A 22,576-nucleotide genomic window follows, 5' to 3' on the forward strand; every position below is an offset into this window, starting at 1 on the left:
TTTCTCTGTATGCTCTATCTACTTTAAAGTGGTTTTTAACCTGAATAATTGACCTGCTGTAAGTAAGAAGCCCAATGTCAACAGTTGGCCAGCGTCCAGAAATGTCTTCTAATGACATGGCTGTCTAAAGTTAAGCAGATCAGCCTTTGTCTTGTTGTTAAGAAGGCAGTTTCATGATGTAACTTCTACATATAGAAAGTAAGCATTCACTGTGTTAAGACTGTATTATGCAATTATACTATAGTCAACACCTGCGCAAACATTTCTAAGTAGCTTAAATGCAGAAAGAGGTAGATATTTTTTTTACCTCATATTCCTTATCTCAAGCTCACTCATATTAAAATACTATGGCGTATTCTACTCCAGATTACTCTTAAAGAGCTTATTCAGCAGTTTTTATACTTTTTACATTGTGTTGAGTGCATACATATACATAGAACATTCTAGTAAGACGAATTGCAGATGATAGTTGATGAATTAAGATGAATCTTAGGAATATAGGTAAGTTGAATGACATAAAGAGTTATGCAGGTAAACTGAGTAATTTGAGGAATTCAGTCTCTGCTGTTACTGACTAGTCATGGCAGCCACATTAATAATACCAGCATTTAAATGTATTTTGCTCTGTTGCACCCATTTCCATGCATGCCATTCAGTCTTTCCTAATTTTAAGCCACATTTTAAGGCAAGAAAACACTGCAGCACTCTGATCTCTGAGCTGCTAAATCAATTGCCTCAGTAAGACAAAGTCTGCCACACTAACCTCAGAGGCGCCTCACACTGCTAGTCAATCGTCAGCAGGTGAAATCCTCTCACTGTGGATGGCAGCCCGTCTTAACCGAGGAGTCTGGCCCTAATGAGCAACAGTCACGCAGCTTCAGAGCCATCCACAAATAGTCCTGTTGACTATTTACATTACACTTTGTGTTCAACTCAACTGAATTGCAGTGTTATCAGCATACAGGAGCCATAATACATTATCTAATTAAGGAATCACTTAAAATGACCATAGCACAGAGAAAAACAAAGAATGGGACAAAAGACCCAGAACCAAACTCAATACCAATTCAACTAGAAGCCATTCATTGTAATTTAAAGTAACTCTTCTTTCATTGTAAAGTTTTTATTACCTATGCTAGCAGTCGGTCCACTGCTTTGGTACAGACTGAAATATCTCAACAACTATAAGAATGATTCCCATGGAATTTTGACATTCATGATCAGAGGATGAATCAAACTCACTTTGCTGGCCCCCCTTTCCCTGTTTCTGAGTGAAATGTCTCAAGTTATATTGAAAAGATTGCTATGAAATGTGCTTCACACGTTGATGTTACTCTCATTTGTCCAAGACATTGGTTTATGACCGAATACCTGCAAATTTAGCACCAACACATTATGCTAATTAGCAAACATTAGCATGCTAACAGCTAAACTAAAATGGTGAACGTGCAAAACATTATACCTGTTTAGCATGTTAGCAGTGCTCATTTAGCCCAAAGCACTGCTGTAAAGTACAGCCTCACAGAGCCATTAGCATGGCTGTAGACTCTTAGTCTTTTTTGTGTGTGTGATGCGACATCTATATTCTTTTAATGTTTCCCAGAGTATCTTATGTAACTTTTATCATTTGTTTATTAAAAGTCTTTTAACATTTTCTTTTATCTGCTGGTTTTATGGATTGTTTGTGAAGGACAAGAATAGCCTCAGCAGCATTGTTAAAATATGCTCCAAGATCACTGGAGTTCAACTGACAGACCTGAGCTCCCTATGGGAAAAACTTTGCTCTGGTGCCCAAATGCTATATGATGTCATTGACAGGGTTTCTGAATGCTTTAGTTGTTGTTTTTGTCTTCTTTGATAGACTGGCACGCTAAAACTCAATTTCCCTACAGGAATAAATAAAGTTGTTTGAATTGAATAATTATTACTTACTTTTAAAAATTCTGTCACAAAGTGAGGGTAAACTGAAAAGTTGAACGAAACACTCTGTTATGCTGCAGACTCTGTCAGATGTCCTTTTAACACATGAACAAGCTCTTGTCATTAGCAGGTTTTAAATATGTGCTTCCTCATAAACTCTACTGATCAGGGGTTTTCTCAGGGAATCCAACAGATTAGCAACAAATTCTTGGAAACAGTTGTCCCTTTGACAACTGATTACAACACTGTGTGTGGACTAGTGATCTAATTCAGTCAGAGCTGTAGAAAGAAGCAGCAGTAATAGCAACAAGATCACAGGTAGAAATTAGAACAGCTTGTGACAGACAGATATAGTGTCGCATGCAACACATAGTACAAATAACTAAATCTAACTACAGCCCTTTTCATTTGGGAGGGCCAGGATTTAGATCACCATCTACCCACAAGGTGAGGTGAAGGTGTTCCTGGCTGTGCTTAAATGGTAAGAATGGTAAAAACAGTAAGTGTCAGACAGATGGTGTCAAAAAGAAAAACATCTGTGATAAAAAACCTTATGCAGCACAAACAGCAGCCCCACCACACATGGGTGTATACACGTGACATTTAGAGAGATTAGAAGTTAATCACAGACAGATTTTGACCTTAAGAGCAACAGATCGCCAGGGCCAGAGCCAGAAATTTAAAAGTTCTAAGGCCATGAGGTCTCTAAGAGCAACCCCAACTCACTAAGAAAGTGCTGAAATAGGGTCCAAATGTTTCCAATCTTTTAATCATCTTATTACCAGTTCTCTCAAATATTCTCCTCTCTTCTTACCCCCACCCATGTCACAGCAAATATCACCTGACCATAATAGTTTAGTAGCAAAACTGTCAAACCTCAAGAAGCACTCTCTGAACCTCCAGCGGCATTTGAAGCTTCGGACGTCATCAGTCAAGCTCTGATGTAACATACCTAAATAGTGCACTCTGCAGGGTGATGCAAGCTTCGGTGCCTTGGTATGGTCCAGTCATCACTAATCAACACCGAGCACTGTAAATGTGAAAAATGTCTGACCATTTCACATTTTTCTTTTAAATTTTATTTAAAGCTGGGGTAGGCAATTTATTTCAAAAGCATTGTTTAAAATATCAAATCAAATTCTCTGACTTCAAAAATGAAAACTATCAGTCTATCTACTAGGTTCACTCTGCTTGTGCACTCATTGTGCATGAAAATGTGTTTTGAGGGAGGCTTGAGGGGACATGGTGGGATTTATTTGGTTGGATACTTTCAAAATCTAGCTGTCTCTTGCCATTTTCTCCAATGTTGCTTACCCTAGCTTTAATTCAGCTGTCCAATCATATAGTTATTTCTGTAAATTTCATCTGCCCTACATGATGGCCTAAAAGCTGTTTCCAGGAATTTGGCACACAGCTAGGAATATAACTCAGGTGTAGAAATATTGAAATTCAAATATATATAGGGTTTTTTTGCCTAAAATATTCAAATTTCAAGATAAAAAATCTGCAATGTGTAATTTGTGTATGACCGTAGAATGTAAATTCTTCTTCAGAGTGTTAACCCCTCCTCAAATTACTAGATTCCTGATATTGAGGACATGACTTCCTCGGTGTTTGCTAATGCCCCAAAACACACAAAATAAATTTTCTTCTTTTTTTGTCAGTACAGCTTTATCATTCTGAAACTCTAACTAAAGTTATAGCTTTTGTATTAGGCATAAGGGTGTAGGACTGGGGAGGGAAAGGGGGCTCATGTGAGGATGTGGATGCAGCAGCTAGAACAGATTTCTACAAAAGTCAAAATGCATAAGGACTTTTAAAACAAGGATTATGTTTGAAGAGCACTTTATCTTATGACAACTGATGATCTGTTTAAGTGCACAAGATCCACTGCTGAGTTCAAATTTGGGAAAGAAAAACATAAACAGAGAATAACTACTACTACTACTGAGTAAAAGTTGAAGCACAGGGGTCAATTGAGGGGAACATTATTTGCATAAACTCCAAAGTTAATGATCAACTTTGTATTGGCCAAATAAGCGCAATGGTGGATGTTTATGTGAAATATTACTTTCAGAATCATGATGACTGCATCCTCTCAAACTCATGTAAAAGACAATCCAGGTGAGAGCTACTTATCAGAAAAGAAAAGTAATGGTGAGTAGATCCTACATTAAACGTTACACATTATACAGTCCAGATGTCAGATTAGAAGACAGACATGACAAAACAAAGCTCTTAAATAATACTGTCTAATTATAAACCATAATACTTTCTTAGTTATAACTTATTTTAACTTAACTTACTTATTTTGATTTTAACAAAACCACAAATGGTGGTAAAAGATGTGACATATTATCTCCTGTTTGATTTTTCTTAAAATCATTTACAAAGGACTGTTGTGAGAGTATAATCTGGATTAGATGACATTTGCGTCACTAGCCTTTAGACAGCCTTTCTTCTGGTCTCATTTATTTAAGGTCTCTCATATGGTCTTCACAAAATAGGCCAAGCCACCATTATCTCAACCTAGAGGACAAAGCTGATACAGATTATCCACACAGTCTGCATTTTGTATAAAATCTGTATATTTAAAAACAAGCCAAAAAACTGTAGCCTGGTTGCAGCATAAGACTAAACTATAAAAAGTGTTTTGATGTCTGCTGCTTTGCAAAGCCTCACTCATTAGTGAAATTGGACAGTTATTTCCTGTGGTGTGTTAATCCTCCTGTTGGTGTATTTTCTGCATCAAATTATCCACTGAGCACGCTGGAAACACCCCTCCACTGTCACTGTAATCATCATCAAGTGCTGATATCAACAACTACACACAAAAGCTCTCTTAGCCAGGGCTGTTACACATACAGTACCAACATGTAAACTAAGGTCACATAAAGTAAATAGCATGCAGGGCATCATTGAGTGTGGTGATCCATTTGAATCTTAAACTCCCAAACTTTTTTTAAAAAATGTCTTTATTTTTAGGGGAGAAATATAAACAATAGTAAGGTTTATACACTCTCCATCCATCCATCGTCAACCGCTTATCCTGCGTACAGGGTCGCGGGGGGCTGGAGCCAATCACAGCTGACATCGGGCGAAAGGCGGGGTACACCCTGGACAGGTCGCCAGTCCACCGCAGGGCCACACATAGACAAACAACCACTCACGCTCGTTTAGGGTCAGCATGTCTGCATGTCTTTTGACGGTGGGAGGAAGCCGGAGCACCCACGCAGACGCTGGGAGAACATGCAAACTCCACATCAGGGCCGAGGAAACCGGGGTTACCGGGGTACAGTGTCCTAAAAATAAGAGTTACCCCAGTTAATCATGATTAAATTGCTGTTTGCTCAAATATTACTAATGTTAACAAACATTTTATAGCATTTGCCACAAAAAAAACATGATTTATTCATTTCTAAATGTAGGTCAGATCAATTAGTTTAATTTAAGATTTCATTACTCTTACGTTGTCTAGTGTCAGAGAAAGTCAGTCCTGTGTTTTGAATATGGGTGGGTGCAACCATTTGCTTCACAGTTGGATCATGGATTACACATTCGCTATTATTTGAAAGTCTTCGCCGCCCTCTACTGGCAAATAATAATAGAGGTAGTCCCGAAATGACACAAATAAATAAACAGCTCTTTCATACGTTTAACATGATTCTGATTTTATTATGAAGATTTTTACATCATAGCCTCATTTAATAAACTCATCCAAAATTGGTATGTAACTATAAGAGACAAAAATAATAATAATATATAAAAAATACTTTTTATCTTCATGTAAAAAAACACTAATTGTAAGCAGTGGGATGATTGAATGGGTATTTTTCTTTTGTGTATACTTGTAGATTTTCACCACAAGGTGTCACCAGTGTCTCGTGTTAAATCATAAAGCGACCCCACATTCTCCGTGCTTGTCTGGCACGATTCTATCTCAGGGCGTAACATGAGTTGCCTGCAATCATTTTCATATCAATACAATGTTTTATCCATCCATCCATCGTCAACCGCTTATCCTGCGTACAGGGTCGCGGGGACACCGTTTTATCATTGTTTTTTGTTTTTTTACACTGTGTGTGTGTGTGTGTGACGGAAGCCTCGTCATGCTGTAATCGCTTCGTGTCCCGTACACAGATTTGTGGAAATTCAAAAATTTAAAAAGCTCATATTGTCATTTACAACCTTCAGCGGCTAATACTTGCAGTTACTTGAATATTTGTATTAAGCTTTAACACCATGTGACTAATATTTGAATATCCAAAAACATCTAGAGCTGTGGAGACTGGATGAAGAGTAGTGACTTTATAGTTGTTACGTTTATGTTGGGGAAGTTTTTTAAGGCGTACCTAGATGTATATAGGCTAAGGACGTGTGCACGCATGCCTATTTATGTATGCTGTTTGTGTTTGGTATATGTATCCTATTTGGAGATTAATATTGGATAGAATTTCTTCAGTAAAGTTTTATTACTGCAGATATCTCAGTCGTGCGTAAAAATGTCTCTGAATGTATATAAGAACACTGAAGAATGTCTCCCTTAACACCCTTAAGTCAAGAGGCACACACTGGACATTAAAAATGTCTTTTTTTCTTCCAGGCTCTTGTAGAGGGGTCGAGATGTTGTGCTCACTGGCTCTTATTGGTTGAAGTGACTGCTGCCATAGTTGGAAATTAACATAAAAGAGGCATGTGGCAAAGGGATCCACTTGGGGGCAAGCTGGTGGTGCGTCATAGCTCTTGGTAAAAAGAGGAGACAAAAAAGAGACTAAAATAGCGCCGAACCTGCGGGTTAATGTGAACCAATGGCAACGAAGTCACTCGCGGTCTCAGAGCGAGCGCAAAAGTGCCACAGGTGATAGGAGGTATGGACAGCAGAGAGAGTTTGAGCGTCCCAGGTGTTGCAAATAAGTAGCAAATAATCACTCCAAACTAACTTTGCCATGTGAGATCAGCGGCCGAAACCTCTGCACGGTGCAGAAATCCTACGATTTCACCACGTCACTTCTCGGGAGATCATGAAACAACATCGGATGTGGCTGAGGCGAGGACAAGTTGAGGAAGCTGAGAAAAGCCATCTTCACCGATGAAGCAGCCAAGTTCCTCTTCGCCTCTCCCTTTACGCACAGGCGAGGTGAGGACGGAGAGCGCCACATCAATGTAGAGAAAACACCTATGAGTCATCCGAGGTGTTGAATAGTCGGAAGCAGACGGGAGAAGCACAACTACAATTTTTAAATCGAAAATCTTTTTTAAAGCACACCATGGATGGGGAAGGAGGATCGTCCGGGCTGGTCAAATCAGCCGCCGTAAAACTGTCCGAGATGGGCCAAAGAACCAAGCAGTTAGGAACCGCGATGAAGGATCCTCACCAGCAAAGACGGATCATATTAGTGATTGTTTGCGTGGCTCTCCTGCTGGACAATATGCTCTACATGGTAATCGTGCCAATTATTCCAGACTATCTTGCCGAGCTGGAAAGTGAGCAGTCAGAGCACGTCCATTTAGTGATGCACCCCAACTCTTCAGCCAACAGCACAAGCCAAGACAAAAGCATCAGGGACAATTTAGATGTCCAGATAGGAGTACTTTTTGCATCTAAAGCCATCCTGCAGCTGTTAGTTAACCCGCTGTCGGGAACTTTCATAGACCGGGTTGGATATGACATTCCACTTTTAATAGGACTGACTGTTATGTTCGTGTCCACCTGCATATTTGCTTTTGCGGAGAACTACGCCACGCTCTTCGTGGCTAGAAGTTTGCAGGGTCTGGGGTCTGCTTTCGCGGACACCTCTGGAATCGCGATGATAGCTGACAAATACACGGAGGAGTCAGAGAGAAGCACGGCGCTGGGCATCGCTCTGGCGTTTATCTCTTTCGGGAGTCTGGTGGCGCCTCCTTTCGGGGGCATCTTGTACGAGTTTGCGGGCAAGAAAGTGCCCTTCATCGTGCTCGCCTGCATTTGCCTGGCGGACGGCTTTCTGCTGCTGACAGTGATCAAGCCGTTCTCCAACAGGACTAGAGAGAACATGCCAGTCGGCACCCCCATATACAGACTCATGATTGACCCGTACATAGCTGTGGTGGCCGGGGCGCTGACAGTGTGCAACATCCCCCTGGCCTTTCTAGAGCCCACCATAGCCAACTGGATGGAGACCACCATGCACTCCACTCAGTGGGAGATGGGACTCACCTGGCTCCCAGCCTTCTTCCCTCATGTCCTCGGTGTGTACATAACAGTTAAATTGGCAGCAAAGCATCCGAATTTACAGTGGTTCTACGGAGCTTTAGGTATGGTTATCATAGGAGCGAGCTCCTGCACAGTCCCTGCATGCAAAACTTTTGGGCAGCTCATCGCCCCATTATGCGGCATTTGTTTTGGCATTGCACTGGTAGACACTGCCCTCCTGCCGACACTTGCGTTTTTAGTTGATGTGCGTCATGCTTCAGTGTATGGTAGTGTTTATGCTATAGCAGATATTTCCTATTCTGTCGCATATGCTATGGGTCCTATAGTAGCCGGCCAGATAGTGCACACTCATGGGTTTGTACAACTTAATCTGGGTATGGGCCTTGTCAATGTGCTTTACGCACCAGCCCTACTGCTACTGCGCAACGTGTGCCAAATGAAACCGTCCTACTCAGAGAGAGATAACCTGTTAGAGGAGGCTCCGCAGGGGCTGTACGATACTATCAAGATGGAGGAGAGGAGAGCTAAAAAGAAGGGCTACAGTTCGGCAGGGAATTGCTTGTCGGTAGATGAAAATGGGTTTGAACCCTTCGGAGCACAGCGGTCCTTGTCAGAAGAGTCGTCCGGTCCTGAATACACTTAGACCGGCCACAATCTGACCGCCCCCCAAAACATTCCCCTTGGAGAGATGAGACAGGCAGGTTATAGTCTAGTAATTTAAACTTTTATGTAAGTACCGACGTGCAATATAAACACCCAATCATCAAACTCAAGATCGCGTGATTCGTTTTCCGAAGTTTATCTTTTCTTTTTGACTGTGATTTCATTGTGTCGAACAAGTCTATGTAGCGTTTGTCATGGACGTGTAACTGGAGTTTTGTGAGAGATTTATCAGCTACTGTTGAATTTGTGTGTATCACTGAGTATTGTAAAAAGATATAAATAGATAAATGTGCGTACAAGATTATATGGGACCAACTATAAGCAGCACATTTCCCCACCTTACACAAAAATAGCCTATATTTTTAGTCTGAGGAAACTTTTTTTACTTGCACATCAAAGGCCTGATTTCTTTTTTTTTGTTGTTAAAGATTTCATGAATTTCAATTTTGTAACACGTGGGCCTGTTTGTTATTTGTTTTTCTTTCAGGCATATTTTTGTTGTTTGAAAATTAAATGTATCATAAATATATGGATTTTGTACATATGTGGATACATGCACAATGTAAATTGTTAAAACATACGTGGACCTCTTCAAAGTGTGTGTGTTTGTGCGTGTGCGCGCGCGTGTATGTCTGAAACATTTTGTCAAGACGTAGCCAATGAAGTCAGTCTCCTACAGAAGAACAAATATGTATTCATTTATCAATTGTGGTTTTAATAAATCTCTGTTTGGATCTGTGTGACGGTGGTAATTTCATTCTTATTTCAAGCTTCAAACGAATACAAACACATTAAGTGTGGAACTTCTTTCGTTGTAAATATAATAAATTCAGAACATAAAAGGGATTAAAATTCCACACTGCTCTTCAAGGAGTAATTAAACCACATTTTAGGAAAAGACTAATCTAATTTTACTCTACATGTAAGGTAAAAACGTTATAAAAAACACTGATTAATGAAAAAGAATGATTCCAAACTGTAATTCATACTTTTGATTTCCAGGTTGCCACTCTCTTACGCTGCAAAATCAAGCACACCCGGAAAGGACAGAGCACATTAGCCACAATATGAAAACGATATGTGAATGAACAGATTCAATGCGCAATACTTAGGCCACAGCTGCAAAACATATTGATTTCCTGCGCAAAGGCATCCTGTTTTGTGCAAAGTCAATCTGACAAACTCTGCAGAAGGCGTAAGACTTCAACCTGAACAGCAACTGTTATCCCCGTCGACCTGCAGGACCACCACAGGACCCATGTGACCCACCAAAAACCGACTCTCACTCCTTTTTTATATATGAAAATTATTATCAGATGTGGGCGGCGGGGGAGGGGACGGGGAGCAAGCTGTTAGATAATATGTTCCTCGAATGGATTTCGATGGGAGGAGTTTCTTGCCTCAAGGGGGTAGGTGGACGCAAACACCTTCAGCATCTTTTCCAAAGCGCATGTGGAGTCACAGCCTTATGGCGAGGCGAGGGGACGGGGGAGCGGTCCGGCGCCTGCACGGAACTTTACAGTAATATGGGATCTGACGGCGCGAACGTGGGAGGACTTCCATGTGAACTTCCACAGACTTCTCTGACCTCCTGAGTGGTGCACTGATCAGGTAAGGTAACTTTTTTCACTTTCAAATATTACAATTACCAACGTAGAACTTGTTTTTACCAACTTGCATTCAATAGTACAGATTTATCTACAATTTTATATCTATTTTTTGTTTCAAGATATTGGCACTATTTTATTAAAATGCCTTTAAAAATCTAAACAGCATCGAAAAATAAGTACATTTTCTTCTTTTACTGGCTAAAATGTTTATTTGTTTAAGGTGCAATTGAGCATTTAAGACTGAACCAGATGTTGAATGAGTTTTTAAGATGCATGTCTATTTGCAGTGGTGAGCGATGAGGCGCAACTGGAATCCAAGGACATGCAGGAAATTGCATTAGGCTTCAAAATGATGAAGAATGGAAGCCTGTTGGTTCACTTTCAGAAAGCACGTTGTAGCTCCATTGCTCAGTAGGCCTAACTCTATTTACTGTATTTATTTTTCTTTCTCACATTTCCTAACATGCTCTGTGCAGGGGAGGCAGAACTCAGACCATATCTAAAGGGTTTCTACACTGGAATGCAAACATGCCAATCTTGGAGAAAGAGACGGCCACAGACCGAGACCGCCAAGTAGGAAAACATATCATTGCTTCTATGATGAAAGTGTTTTTCTTCACTTTTAGGGTTGCCCATGGTCCTGAAGTTGACTAAGTAATTGTGCTGAATTTCAGCACCACGGACAGCGGCAGATTCACTTACGCTAACTGACCGCTAGGGGTGGAAATTATAGCAGGCCGTTTATCTTTCAGAGGTGTAAAACCTCATGCCAAACATTGACATAGTCAGTAGTTAAATTCATGTACAGTAAATGTACTCAAACACTATACTTAAGTACAAGTTTGAGGTACTTGTATTTGTATAATACTTTATACTTCTAGAACTACTACTCCACTACATCTCTTAGACAAAATACTTTACAGCCAGTTACTAGTTACTTTGCATATTACCTACTCTTTCTATCCAGTAAAAGCATATATTTCCAAATTTGGTGATTTTGAATAAGAATTTTTCCTTAATGTGTTAAGAAATAAACAATTGAAACAATATATAAATCTAACTTGGTCTAGCTGAAAAATGCACAAACTCACAAAGCTGAAAACAGGGCTGTTTTTCTGAGCTCATGAAAAGTTGACTTTTTAGAGATACTATAGAATATGATGCGTGTCTGTAGATTAAACGACCAAACAAAATGAACATTAAACATTTACAGCATTAAAATGTAGCATAGGCTACGCATGAATGCACCAGTAATATGAATCCAAAAACAACATATATGATAGTGAAACACTGACAAGGAGAATGTTTCTGCATTGAATTGTATTTTGCATTTTACTGATAATACTTGCATATTTTTACTTAAGTAAGGCCTTGAATGCAGGACTTTTACCTGTGGAAGAGTATTTTCACAGTGTGGTATTAGTACATTTACTTAATCATAACACTTATTCCACAACATAGTACATGTCTTTTTTGTGTGCGGTCATTTAATCAACATTAAACTAGTGGTGGATTATACTGCAGTTTGCATTTTGTTAACTAGGGTTTGATCATTTCTGAACTGAATATTATTTTGTGTTTGTTTGTTTTTCCGGGGCAACATTTTATATAACTTGAAAAAAAAAAATGGAAAAAAGAAATTCTGCACAGTCCCCATTTCCAGGAATCCGCCATCAGACAACTTATTTTACAATTCCTATATACTGGTCAATATTAACATCTTGGGTTACTAAGTACCATTATGCAAATGATCAAACATCAGATAGAAAAGATAATCAATTAGAATTTTCCATCTTTCAAAAGCAAGAGTGTTTTCAAGTCCCACGGGGCTGTGGGACTTGAAAACACTCGAAGCATTTAAGATGAATTATTAACTGAGGTTCTAATAATATGAGCATAAAGAAAAGATGTGAGGGAATTATCCCGTTAACTAATGAACCCTCAGTGAATTGGCGGGAAGGACATAAAAAACAGATTCTGTTCTTTTATTACTTGTAAATCGTTACGAGGATTTTTACCAATCTGTCGTTTTTTATGACATCAGGTGTTGCCAAAGGTCCCTGTGCCACCACTGAAACAAACCCTCGACACATACTTGAAGTGTGTCCAACACCTGGTGAAAGAGGAGCAGTTTAAGAAAACAAAGGCCATCGTGGAGAAGTTTGGGGCTCCCGGAGGTGTGGGAGAGGTTCTCCAGAAAAAGCTTCTAGAGAGGAGGGACAAGACGACCAACTGGGTAAAGAAAAAAAACACTGCTGCTCTTTGCCATAGATGCATTAACCGGGGAAAAGAAAAAAAACACATATCCTACTCAATTTCCCCCTGTGTCTAAGTGTCTAATGAATTTTTCTTCAAGCAATATACTTTTCGTATCATTCATTATCATTTTAATCTAATTTATTAAATTTGACCTTTTACGATACAGTATTTTCACTCTGTATGTGCTCTATTTAGGTACCTCAGATTTAGTCTCAGAGACCATAAAGTAATACGTAACCCGTAAGAGTTGGAAAAAGTGAAACACCTGGCGATAAAGATTTATTGGAGACTCTGCTCGTCCTTTGTTGCTTCAATCTCTCCTCCTGCGCCTGGGTGATTGGTCAGTCCACAACTCATCCAGCTCTGTGAAATCTATCACGCTCCCACTCTTACACCAACTCTCTCCTTTTTCATTTGGCAGTGATACAATGTAATGGTTCTTTACCCCACTGCACACCAGTCTCAACTCTGAGAGTAATAACTTGAGTCCAAAACGCTTAACAAAGCACCATTTCTCAAAAACCATCCCTGTGCTTTTGTTTAGGTCTATGACTACTGGCTGGAGGACATGTACTTGAACAACAGGTTAGCTCTACCGGTCAACTCCAGTCCTGTCATGGTGTTTCCGAAGCAGACATTCAGAGATCATAAAGACGCCCTCAGGTATGTGCTGGACTTTTGGTTCTGCTATTGTTCATCCTGTAAAACGTTCACAGTTTTTCCCGTTCCCTCGTTAGCTGTGATGCACCAGAGACTGTGATGAAGGTGTTTCTCTTATAGACACTACTCAATGAAAAGTAAATTAAAAAGAAAACCATATCCTAAATCACTTTCTACTGAAAAAAAACAGCTATTGCAATATGAAAGATAATATGAAAAAGATGTATATACAACAGAACATCTAGATTTAAGCAGAAATTCTTTCAGCTATGGACACTTTAGAGGTAAAATCAGGTTTTGGATTGAGACACTTTTTTTTGAGACATCAAAGTGAAATGGCTTCCTTCTCAAGTTTTCATTATTGATTCATCTCATGATCCAGGCTGACGTGCTCAAGCTGCTTTTGATTTTGTCTGATCAACAGTCCAAAATCCAAAGATAATGAATTTACTTTCATGTAAGACAAAGAAAAGAAGCAAATCTTCACAACTGAGGAAACTATAACTGGTTTTCCTTCACTTAAACAATTACTTGATTATCAAAATAGTTGCAGATTAAATATCTGTGGGTCTCCTAATTGTTTCAACACTGTTGGAAACCCTTCTCCTCCAATACTGCTGTTACTCTGCACCTGGAATTTAAAATCAATAAACAAAATGGTTATGGCAACTTTGAAGCAATTTCGGGAAAATGTAGAACATCTCAAACTTCAGAAGAAAGACATAATAGTACAAGGTACTACTGAAAAAGGTAATCACAATACCAATAGTATCACATAACTCCCAGAATGCACTGCAGAACGCAGATTATTGGTTGCAGATTGCTTGAGAGCATCTGACAATCTGTCAAGTTCTCAAAGCCGCTTTAAGTGAAAACATTAAACACTAAATGCCAACAGTCAGAAAGGTTGAATACATATTAGTATTCCGACCACAATGCAACACCATCATTAACAATACAAAGTAGTACATAGTACACTATGCAGTTCTGCAGCCACTGACAGGGTTTATGTATCTTCTTAGCAGGCACGGACCCAGATAAAGATATGAACAACAGACATGAAGTAAATCACTGGCGTCATCATCTGGTCAAATCTCTGCCTGTTATTAAATGAGCCGTGGCCCACCAGACATTACACCAGTCCATCCAGCCCTGTAACTCAACATTAGCTTTTGTCAGATCGTGTCGCACTAACTGAATATTTCCAGAGCACCCCAAGCTGGTAATCTACTGACACAGACACTTATTAGATTGGGAGTGACAGGACCAAGCTCTCCGCAGAGACTGCTAGTCAGGACTCATTTAGGGGTGTGGTGCACTGCGGCTGCCTCCTTTGTATTGATCTGGCTTTGAACGTAATAACACCAAGACAAATGACATACAACATAAGACCTGACAGGGCTCTGTGTTTTCCCTATTTGCCCACACCGCCCACTCACACATACAGACTGGCTCTCTATCACTAACACAGATAAACACACACAGCTTGCCCGCTGTATCCTAGTAATTTACCATAAAGTGATTACTGTTAGTCCTTTGAGAGATGAGAGTACATGTAATTATAATCACTGGTCAGTCCACTGTGCATGTTCAGTGTTTTATAGCAAACTGTGTGGCCTGTTTTTTAATGTACCTTCTCACTCTTTTAAGATTTGCAGGTCGTCTCATCAGAGGAGTGCTGGACTATAAGGCTCTCATTGATGCGTAAGTGTAACTTGTAATGGATTACCTGTCACCCTGCATGTACCACACCTCATGTATGTTATCTCCGCAAAGGAAAGTCAGTGGATTTAAGATTGAAAATAAATATAATAAGTGATAAAGTGAGTCCTCAGAGATAATCTGATGAGCGTAATAATGTCTCTCAGGCGAGCGCTGCCAGTGGATTTTGCTCGAGGCCAGCTAGCTGGGACCCCTCTGTGCATGGAGCAGTACTACCGCCTCTTCACCTCCTACCGCTACCCGGGGTTAAAGACAGACACACTGAAGGTCCAGATGAATGTAGCCTCCTCAGCGCCGGAGCACATCATCGTGGCGTGCAAGAACCAGGTCAGGACCCCGGTCTCTGAGAAGATTTTTCACACTCCATCACACTTCTAACTGGAGACAGTGTCCTGTCTATTTGAGAGAAAATATAAGTAAATGTAAGTTTTAATAGTATATTCAGCTTCTAGACAGATGCTGAAAGGTGAGAGTCAGTACGTCAGACAAAAGCATGACTTGTTTTTTGTTTGAATGCCTTTTTCTTAACACCAGAGATATGGGTGATTTATTCATGCAGCAATACTGGCCTCTAGTGCAGATAAACTATTCCTTCATCAGATTTCAAAGTACAGGACTATTCTGAGCATCTAAACTGTCTACAATAAACATATTAGCATCTAGTCTGTCTAGGTGCCGTCTGTGAATGTAATGTATTACTGATATATCATGAGTATTGCTTTCAACCCTTTTGAAGCTTATCTGTCCTGAATATAAGGTTTGTTTTCCTATAACAGACAGTAAGAAATGTAAGGACATTAAATGTATGAAACGCTTAACTATAAACATGTCTCACTTTGAAGAGATGAGAGATGTCTACATTAAATAAATAAGCATATAATCACAAAACAAATAGTTGTAATACAGTTTGCAAAAAGGGGGAGAAACCATACTGGAAGACACAAAATACTACACTGAAAAAGTATAGAAACAATATGACTTATATTAGTGAATAATTAGTTGACTGATTTTATCTATAATTTACATTTTTAAAGTGACAAGAAAGCAAAACCAGAGTATGCATGGCTGCATTTTGTAGTTCAATTTGAAAACACTGTTCCTTTATGAAACTGCACAAATAATATAATATGTAGGACGTTAGCGTGTCTATTTGAATATTAAAATAAAAAATAAAAAAATAGATAGTGTACAATGGCCATGTTTTTGTCTTTTCTGTCTTTCTGAGCCACAGTGAAGCTGTACAAGCACAGCAGGAGCTGAGAGAGAGAGAGAGAGAGAGAGAGAGAGAGAGAGAGAGAGAGAGAGAGAGAGTCTTCTTTCCAACCAGACTCTCCCAGCTGCTTTGTGAATTTAAGTTGTAGTACCCCAAACATAATAGGATGAAGACTATGTTGCTTTGGTCTGAACATAGTTGCTTTTCTGACAGACCAAATCAGACAAAAGACACCAATATACTGTTTTATTAATTTGACAAAGCAAAGTAGCAAAGCTAAAGATAGCAAATTGCTGACCATATATTTTTAAGGTACATCCATATACAGTCCTAATCCTAGTTATAGATACAAAATCTGAATTTTGTGTGTTTCTAAACTGATGCATCACTAAAAATTGTGGTTGTCTAGTTTGGTCTTGTTTTAGTTTGTTTCTTTAAGACCACACTAGCCACTCCCAAATTCACTAGTACCAAACCAGCCAGTCTACAATCTGTAGTCTTTGATTATCTTTGAGTCCTGACTGCTAATGTACATTTATCTCACAAATTGTGCCTTTCAATTACCATGGAAAAAGGCACAGTAGGAGCTCTCACCTGGAAATGGTTCAGGGAACTATCAATCTGTAGCATTTGAGGGCATGTCCCTATGGAGATACAGGCAGTTAACTAAATTACTGTTAATTGAATCTCTCTCTTTGAGAGCTTCCTTGAGGCGCATGTTTAACTGATCGCAGTGGAGGAGCCATATTTTAAGTCGCAATTGGCCATATTTAGTCCCTACTATTATTAATAGCCTCCTGTTTATCTCAGATGTTCAAATACTATACCACCGTAACAATAAGCTCAGATATAAAGGACTGTTATCGAGCAAAAATACCATCTAAACACAAGTTTTCACTATAACAGTACATACTGGAATAGTTAAGAAACACATCTGTAATTTGTTTTTCTCATTAGTTTTTCGTGTTGGATGTAGTCGCAAACAGCAAGCAGCTCAACGAGACGGAGATCTTATCCCAGCTGGAGAAAATTTGGAAAATGGCAGAAAATGCTGAAGAGAGATTCCCTCCCTTCGGTATCCTGACATCTGACGGGAGAACAGAATGGGCACAAGCTAGAGATGCACTAACAAAAGGTCAAATTTTTGAGCTCTCTTTAAGAAGTTTTAAACAACTGTAAACAACTTTCAGACATATAAACCAAGACATTTCTCACCTCCTTCCCTGCTCTACCCAGATCAAACAAACAAGGACTCTCTTGCCCTGATTGAGAGCTGTCTGTGTGTGGTGTGTCTGGATGAGCCCAGTGGCCTGGGGCCTAGTGATACCAACAGGGCTCTGCTGATGCTGCATGGTGGAGGCCGTGAGAAGAATGGGGCAAACCGCTGGTACGACAAGTCAATGCAGGTAGGACTACGGTAAAGGCACTTCCATGAATGCAGAGGTTTGCTCTATTAGCTAATCCACCTTCTCTCAGTTTGTTGTAGGAATGGACGGGATATGTGGAGTTGTGTGCGAGCATTCAGCATTTGAGGGAATAGTTCTTGTGCAGTGCTCTGAATATGTGATGAAATACATGTAAGTCAGCCCATCACAGCAAGATATAACCATACACTGAATATTGTTGTCTCTGAGAGTTCTGCTGAGGCCAAAAGTGAAGGAAGTGCTGTTGTTGTCCTGAACAGAACAGGGAGTCCCTCCAAGATGGCGAGAGCGTCCAGTATCAGAGAGCTTCCCCCTCCGAGAAGGCTGCTCTGGAAATGTAACCCACACATGCAAGGACTCTTAGCAGCATCCGGAGACAGACTCCAGAGGCAAGACCAACACAAACTAACACATAAACATATCAACAAATAATTACAGGTCTTTCATAGCCTCTGTGCTTTCTCCTTCAGGTTGGTGAATAATCTTGACATGGACGTTTTCTACTTCAAAGTTTATGGGAAAGAATTTATCAAAAAACAGAAGATGAGTCCAGATGCGTTTATACAAGTTGCCTTACAACTTGCATTTTACAAGTAAAGTGTATTCATGATCTATATCTTAAAATTTCATGAAAGAACTCTTGGCCATTAAAATGCATTTTGAAATATGCTGATATTGCCGTGATCATGTCTGTCATATTCTCAGATGCGGTGGAAGGCTCGTGTCCACTTACGAGAGTGCGTCCATTCGGCGTTTCCAAGATGGTCGGGTTGATAACATTCGCTCTGCCACCCCTGAGGCCCTGGCCTTTGTGAAATCCATGACTGATGAGAGGGCCACTTTCACCGTGAGTCATTTTTCTCACTTTGACCCCAATTACTGAGTAACTCCCACATTGCTATTCATCACGCCTGCTTAAATGAAACAGGTGCAACCAGCCACATCGGCCGGCCAAGTCTAGTGTCCCCATTCAAACAGATGATCTCCCTGCAGATTTAAAGGGTCTATAAAAAATGAATTTACTGGCTGTACTGCTCTATTTTTGTACATTGTGAAAAATGCCCTGTATTTAATTTTTTGTTATTTACTTTTCTCCAACAGGATTCAGAAAAAATTAAACGACTGAGGGATGCAATTAATGCCCAGACAAATTATACAATTGCAGTAAGTATTCTAAAACTGTTTATACTATGACAATCATAATTTAAATGTGTAAAATAAATAACTAAACATAATGGTAAAATGTTGCATTGTCTAAAATGTATCTTTTGAGTATCAAACACTTAACTCCCTGGAGACTTAAAGGAATAGTTTGACATTTTGGGAAATGCACTTACTCACTTCAGAGTTTGATGGAAAGATTGATACCACTCTCATACCAGGAGACAGTTAGCTTAGCTTAACACAAAGACTGGAAGTAGATGGAAACTGCTCACTAAGCCAAAAGGGTACATCAAAACATCAATTTGTGGTTTTATAGACAACTTCACTGCAAGGACAGTGGAGTATTGCTCTCACTGTGACCTTGCCAGGCCAAAAAGGAGACTCTAGGAAGTCACTGCAAGACCAAGAGAGGGTCTAGTATACAAGCCCCCCACCCACACAGTCTTTATGCTAAGCTAAGCTAAATGTCTTCATATTTAACAATATAAGTTTGTTATCGATCTTCTCATCAAACTCTCAGCAAGAAAGACACTAAACTAACTAAACTTTTTTCCCAAAATGGCTGTACAAAGTTTGTTTCATCATCCTTCACAGAGGGAAGCAGCTGCGGTCAGCTTGAATTGATATTTGTAACAATAGATTCCAATAGTGAACGCATTTAATGGCAGGAAAAAAATGTATATGTTGTCCACAATAGGTGTCGTACTTCTATTCCAACCATCAACAGTTTTAAAATCTACTGTACACAAAACAAGTATGTACTCATACTGAGGTCCTAATTGAAAATACTTTTAACACTAAGCAAAAACATAATTTTCAGGCCATTACAGGAATGGCAATAGACAATCACCTCCTCGGGCTTCTGAGGATCGCACAGGAGCTCAACATGGAGAAGCCAGAGATCTTCTGTGATGTGACATATTTGACCAGTAACCAGTTCATCCTCTCCACCAGTCAGGTAACATGTAATCTCATTCTATTCTAATATATAGTGTTTTCTCACTTGAAATTATTGCTTTAATTTCTGTGCCCATAACTGACAAATATTAGAAAGTACAGTATATGTACACATACATATACACATACATATCAACATTTTTCTTGCCTCAGGAAAGATGCTGTGATGAAACACAGGTAGATTCTTCCACAGGGATGAAAAGAGAAATTGGCTTCAGAGATATTGTTTGAAGATGGAGAATACAGAGATACTGTTGAGGAAATGCTGGTGCTATTTTGCTGCTTTTTAATATTCCATCCTAACCTCCTCCTCTTGTGATCAGAGATACAGAAATGGGAAACACCGTTAGTCACTGAAACAGAAATAGATACATACTGTACATACAGAGATTAGAATTTGAGGCTGATTAGGCTATGAAGAGAGATATCTTGGAGCTCATGAACATCAACTTCCTCTGCTTTTTCACTACCTGACCTTGAATTTCAAGAAGGTGGTGATCAACCAAGTTCTCTGGAAAGTCCACACTGACCTTTAAACTGTTCTAATTGTACATGTTGAGAAAGATAACCGGACCGCCATCTGCAAATGTGTTTCTACCAAAAATCAAGCCTACTAATGTTGTGTTTCCTTCAGATTTAACACAGTTGTGTGTATATATTTTGAAGGTGAGAAAACACAAACCAGTGCAACAAAACTCCACAAAATGCAGAAGACGACAAATTGAAAATATTTTGTTTATGCTGATGTTTGGGATCCTCACTAAGGGCGCTGTGCTTCCTGTGAGAGTCTTTTTAATTGGAGACCCTACCACACTCTCACTTACTGCCCTCGGCAGTTTATTCACTTAGACCATCTCTGTATTTAGCTTTAACGTTCCCAACAGCATTTGAACCCCACATTTAAACTAATTTAAATTTGCCACACGTCATATGGAGTACATACAGTCACTGCACTTCACATTCACAGAACTTGACAGCTGCATTGTTATTCAACTGACTAAGAAGTACATAGAATTACTATAGTATGATATGAGATTCCCTCCCTTCCTAACATAGTTCAACAGCACTTTGACCAAGTGAAAGATTTTTACCTCTGTAACACCTGCAGGGTTAAAGCAGTAGTCGCTGCATGTGTTGGGAGGTAAACTGATAAGAGTGATAAAAATCTTACTTACTGGGTAGAAAATCTAAGTTAGAGCTTAGTTAATTAATCAGTCAAAATATAATGTATATTTTGGGTAATTTCTCAACAAAAAATGGCAACCATTTGCTCGTCTGAACTTGTCAGTTTGGGGATTTGCTGTGTTTTCTGTTTAATATCATTGCAAATGCAATATTGTTGTGTTATGTCTGAGCTCTGGGAACTTGTAATGAGAATTTGTCTCTATTATTTGTCAGTTTATAGACTAAATTATTCATTAGAAAAAGATTCAACAGACTGAACAATAACAAAGTGTTAGTTGAAGCCCTTTTATGATAGATTTTTCTCAGATTCTAAACTGCTCATTCTCATGACTAGCTAAACTGGTCTAACCCAGACTGTGTCTTCTTGTTTCCAGGTCCCTACCACAGTGGAAATGTTCTGCTGCTACGGCCCCGTGGTGCCCAACGGCTATGGCGCCTGTTACAACCCGCAGTCAGATCACATCATCTTCTGTGTGTCTAGTTTCTGGGAGACCACAGAGACGAGCTCAGCCGTTTTCGTCAAAGCCCTGAACGAGGGCCTGCTGGAAATCAGGGACCTGTGCAATAGAGGCAACGCTGCAGCTACCAAACTGGCTTGTAGCAGCCAGAGTGCTGGCCAGCCTCATAAATCAGGGAAGTAAGCAATACTGAGAGAGCACGCCCACTCAGCTGCTCCACTCAACACTCTTAGACTTAGACTTTAGCTTTAGACTTAGTAGTTGAGATGCCTTTGTGTGTCTTTGTTGTCAGTGCAATAGTGTTAGTCTTTAACAACAAAGTGCAAAGCCTTAAAATTGTATGTAAATATAAAAAAATGTGAATTAAAACTGGAAAACATTTTTGGACGCTGAATCATTTGGATGTGTGTACACATCAGAATGATTTCGGGTCCTACTATGACCTCGCTCGACTCAGTAGACAGAGACTAACTGGTCTGCTGCCTTTAGGAAACTAAAGCCATGCCTGCTTTGTAGCACTGATGTGGGTGGTAACTCCTCAGTCATAGTGAATCAAATGAGTGATCCCAATGTATATGTTGTCATGTAATCTACATAATAGGATTCTGTAAAAATACCTGCAGTATATTGAGGTGACTTATAAGAATCATGACATCCTGTAAATGTGATCCTGCCAAACTGTTTCACTTGGTGTATCCTATTACGTTAACAACAACAACAAAAATGGATCATTCATACTATAAGATCCATTTTATTGTGCTTAAGCTATTTTTACTTGATTCCATTGACACCATATGGTTGCCAAAGAGGTTGTGTGTATGCAAAGTCTGTCTGATGAGGCACTTTAAGATATTTATTTAAAGATATGAATGAATTACTGCATTGTAAATGTAGAGGACTGCTTATAAATAATGTGTTTAGAGGGAAAACATAGGTGATACGGTTTCAGTGACACATTTGAAGTCGTCTAGTTGTACTGTATGTATGTTGTTTTCTAATAGGTTAATAAGTGTAGGGTGTAATAAACAGTGCTACTTTACTATATAAGCAAAATATAGTCCAGTGGTGACTGAGGCAAACCACTGTGTTCATGTGTACATAAGTGCTTAGATAGGTAGAATTCATTGTGCAATAACAAAATAGTAAGT

The 22,576-nt window shown here is 39.5% G+C and overlaps 2 protein-coding genes across 2 annotated transcripts; both read left to right on the forward strand.

Moving 5' to 3' along the window:
- The first annotated feature begins 7,187 nt into the window (after positions 1 to 7,187).
- slc18a3b (solute carrier family 18 member 3b) lies at positions 7,188 to 8,901 on the forward strand. Its single transcript, XM_046069648.1, has one exon. It carries the CDS (start codon positions 7,188 to 7,190, stop codon positions 8,754 to 8,756), a length of 1,569 nt encoding a protein of 522 aa, XP_045925604.1. The 3' UTR covers positions 8,757 to 8,901.
- Positions 8,902 to 10,914: 2,013 nt separating this feature from the next.
- On the forward strand, positions 10,915 to 21,611 carry LOC123983298 (choline O-acetyltransferase-like). Its single transcript, XM_046069514.1, has 14 exons — positions 10,915 to 10,959; positions 12,431 to 12,622; positions 13,190 to 13,308; positions 14,956 to 15,009; positions 15,174 to 15,354; positions 17,198 to 17,375; positions 17,477 to 17,646; positions 17,717 to 17,817; positions 17,925 to 18,053; positions 18,135 to 18,257; positions 18,370 to 18,511; positions 18,766 to 18,828; positions 19,649 to 19,786; positions 21,345 to 21,611. The coding sequence occupies exons 1-14, from the start codon at positions 10,915 to 10,917 to the stop codon at positions 21,609 to 21,611; spliced, it is 1,902 nt and encodes a 633-aa protein (XP_045925470.1).
- Positions 21,612 to 22,576: the final 965 nt, after the last annotated feature.

This window comes from Micropterus dolomieu, linkage group LG14, assembly GCF_021292245.1.
Source record: "Micropterus dolomieu isolate WLL.071019.BEF.003 ecotype Adirondacks linkage group LG14, ASM2129224v1, whole genome shotgun sequence".
NCBI lineage: Eukaryota > Metazoa > Chordata > Actinopteri > Centrarchiformes > Centrarchidae > Micropterus > Micropterus dolomieu.

Coding starts and splice junctions, on each gene's coding strand:
- slc18a3b (XM_046069648.1), top strand. CDS start 7,188: ATGGATGGGGAAGGAGGATCGTCCGGGCTGGTCAAATCAGCCGCCGTA.
- LOC123983298 (XM_046069514.1), top strand. CDS start 10,915: ATGCCAATCTTGGAGAAAGAGACGGCCACAGACCGAGACCGCCAA. Junction 15,355..17,197: donor TCGTGGCGTGCAAGAACCAG/GTCAGGACCCCG, acceptor TTTTCTCATTAG/TTTTTCGTGTTGGATGTAGT. Junction 17,376..17,476: donor TAGAGATGCACTAACAAAAG/GTCAAATTTTTG, acceptor TGCTCTACCCAG/ATCAAACAAACAAGGACTCT.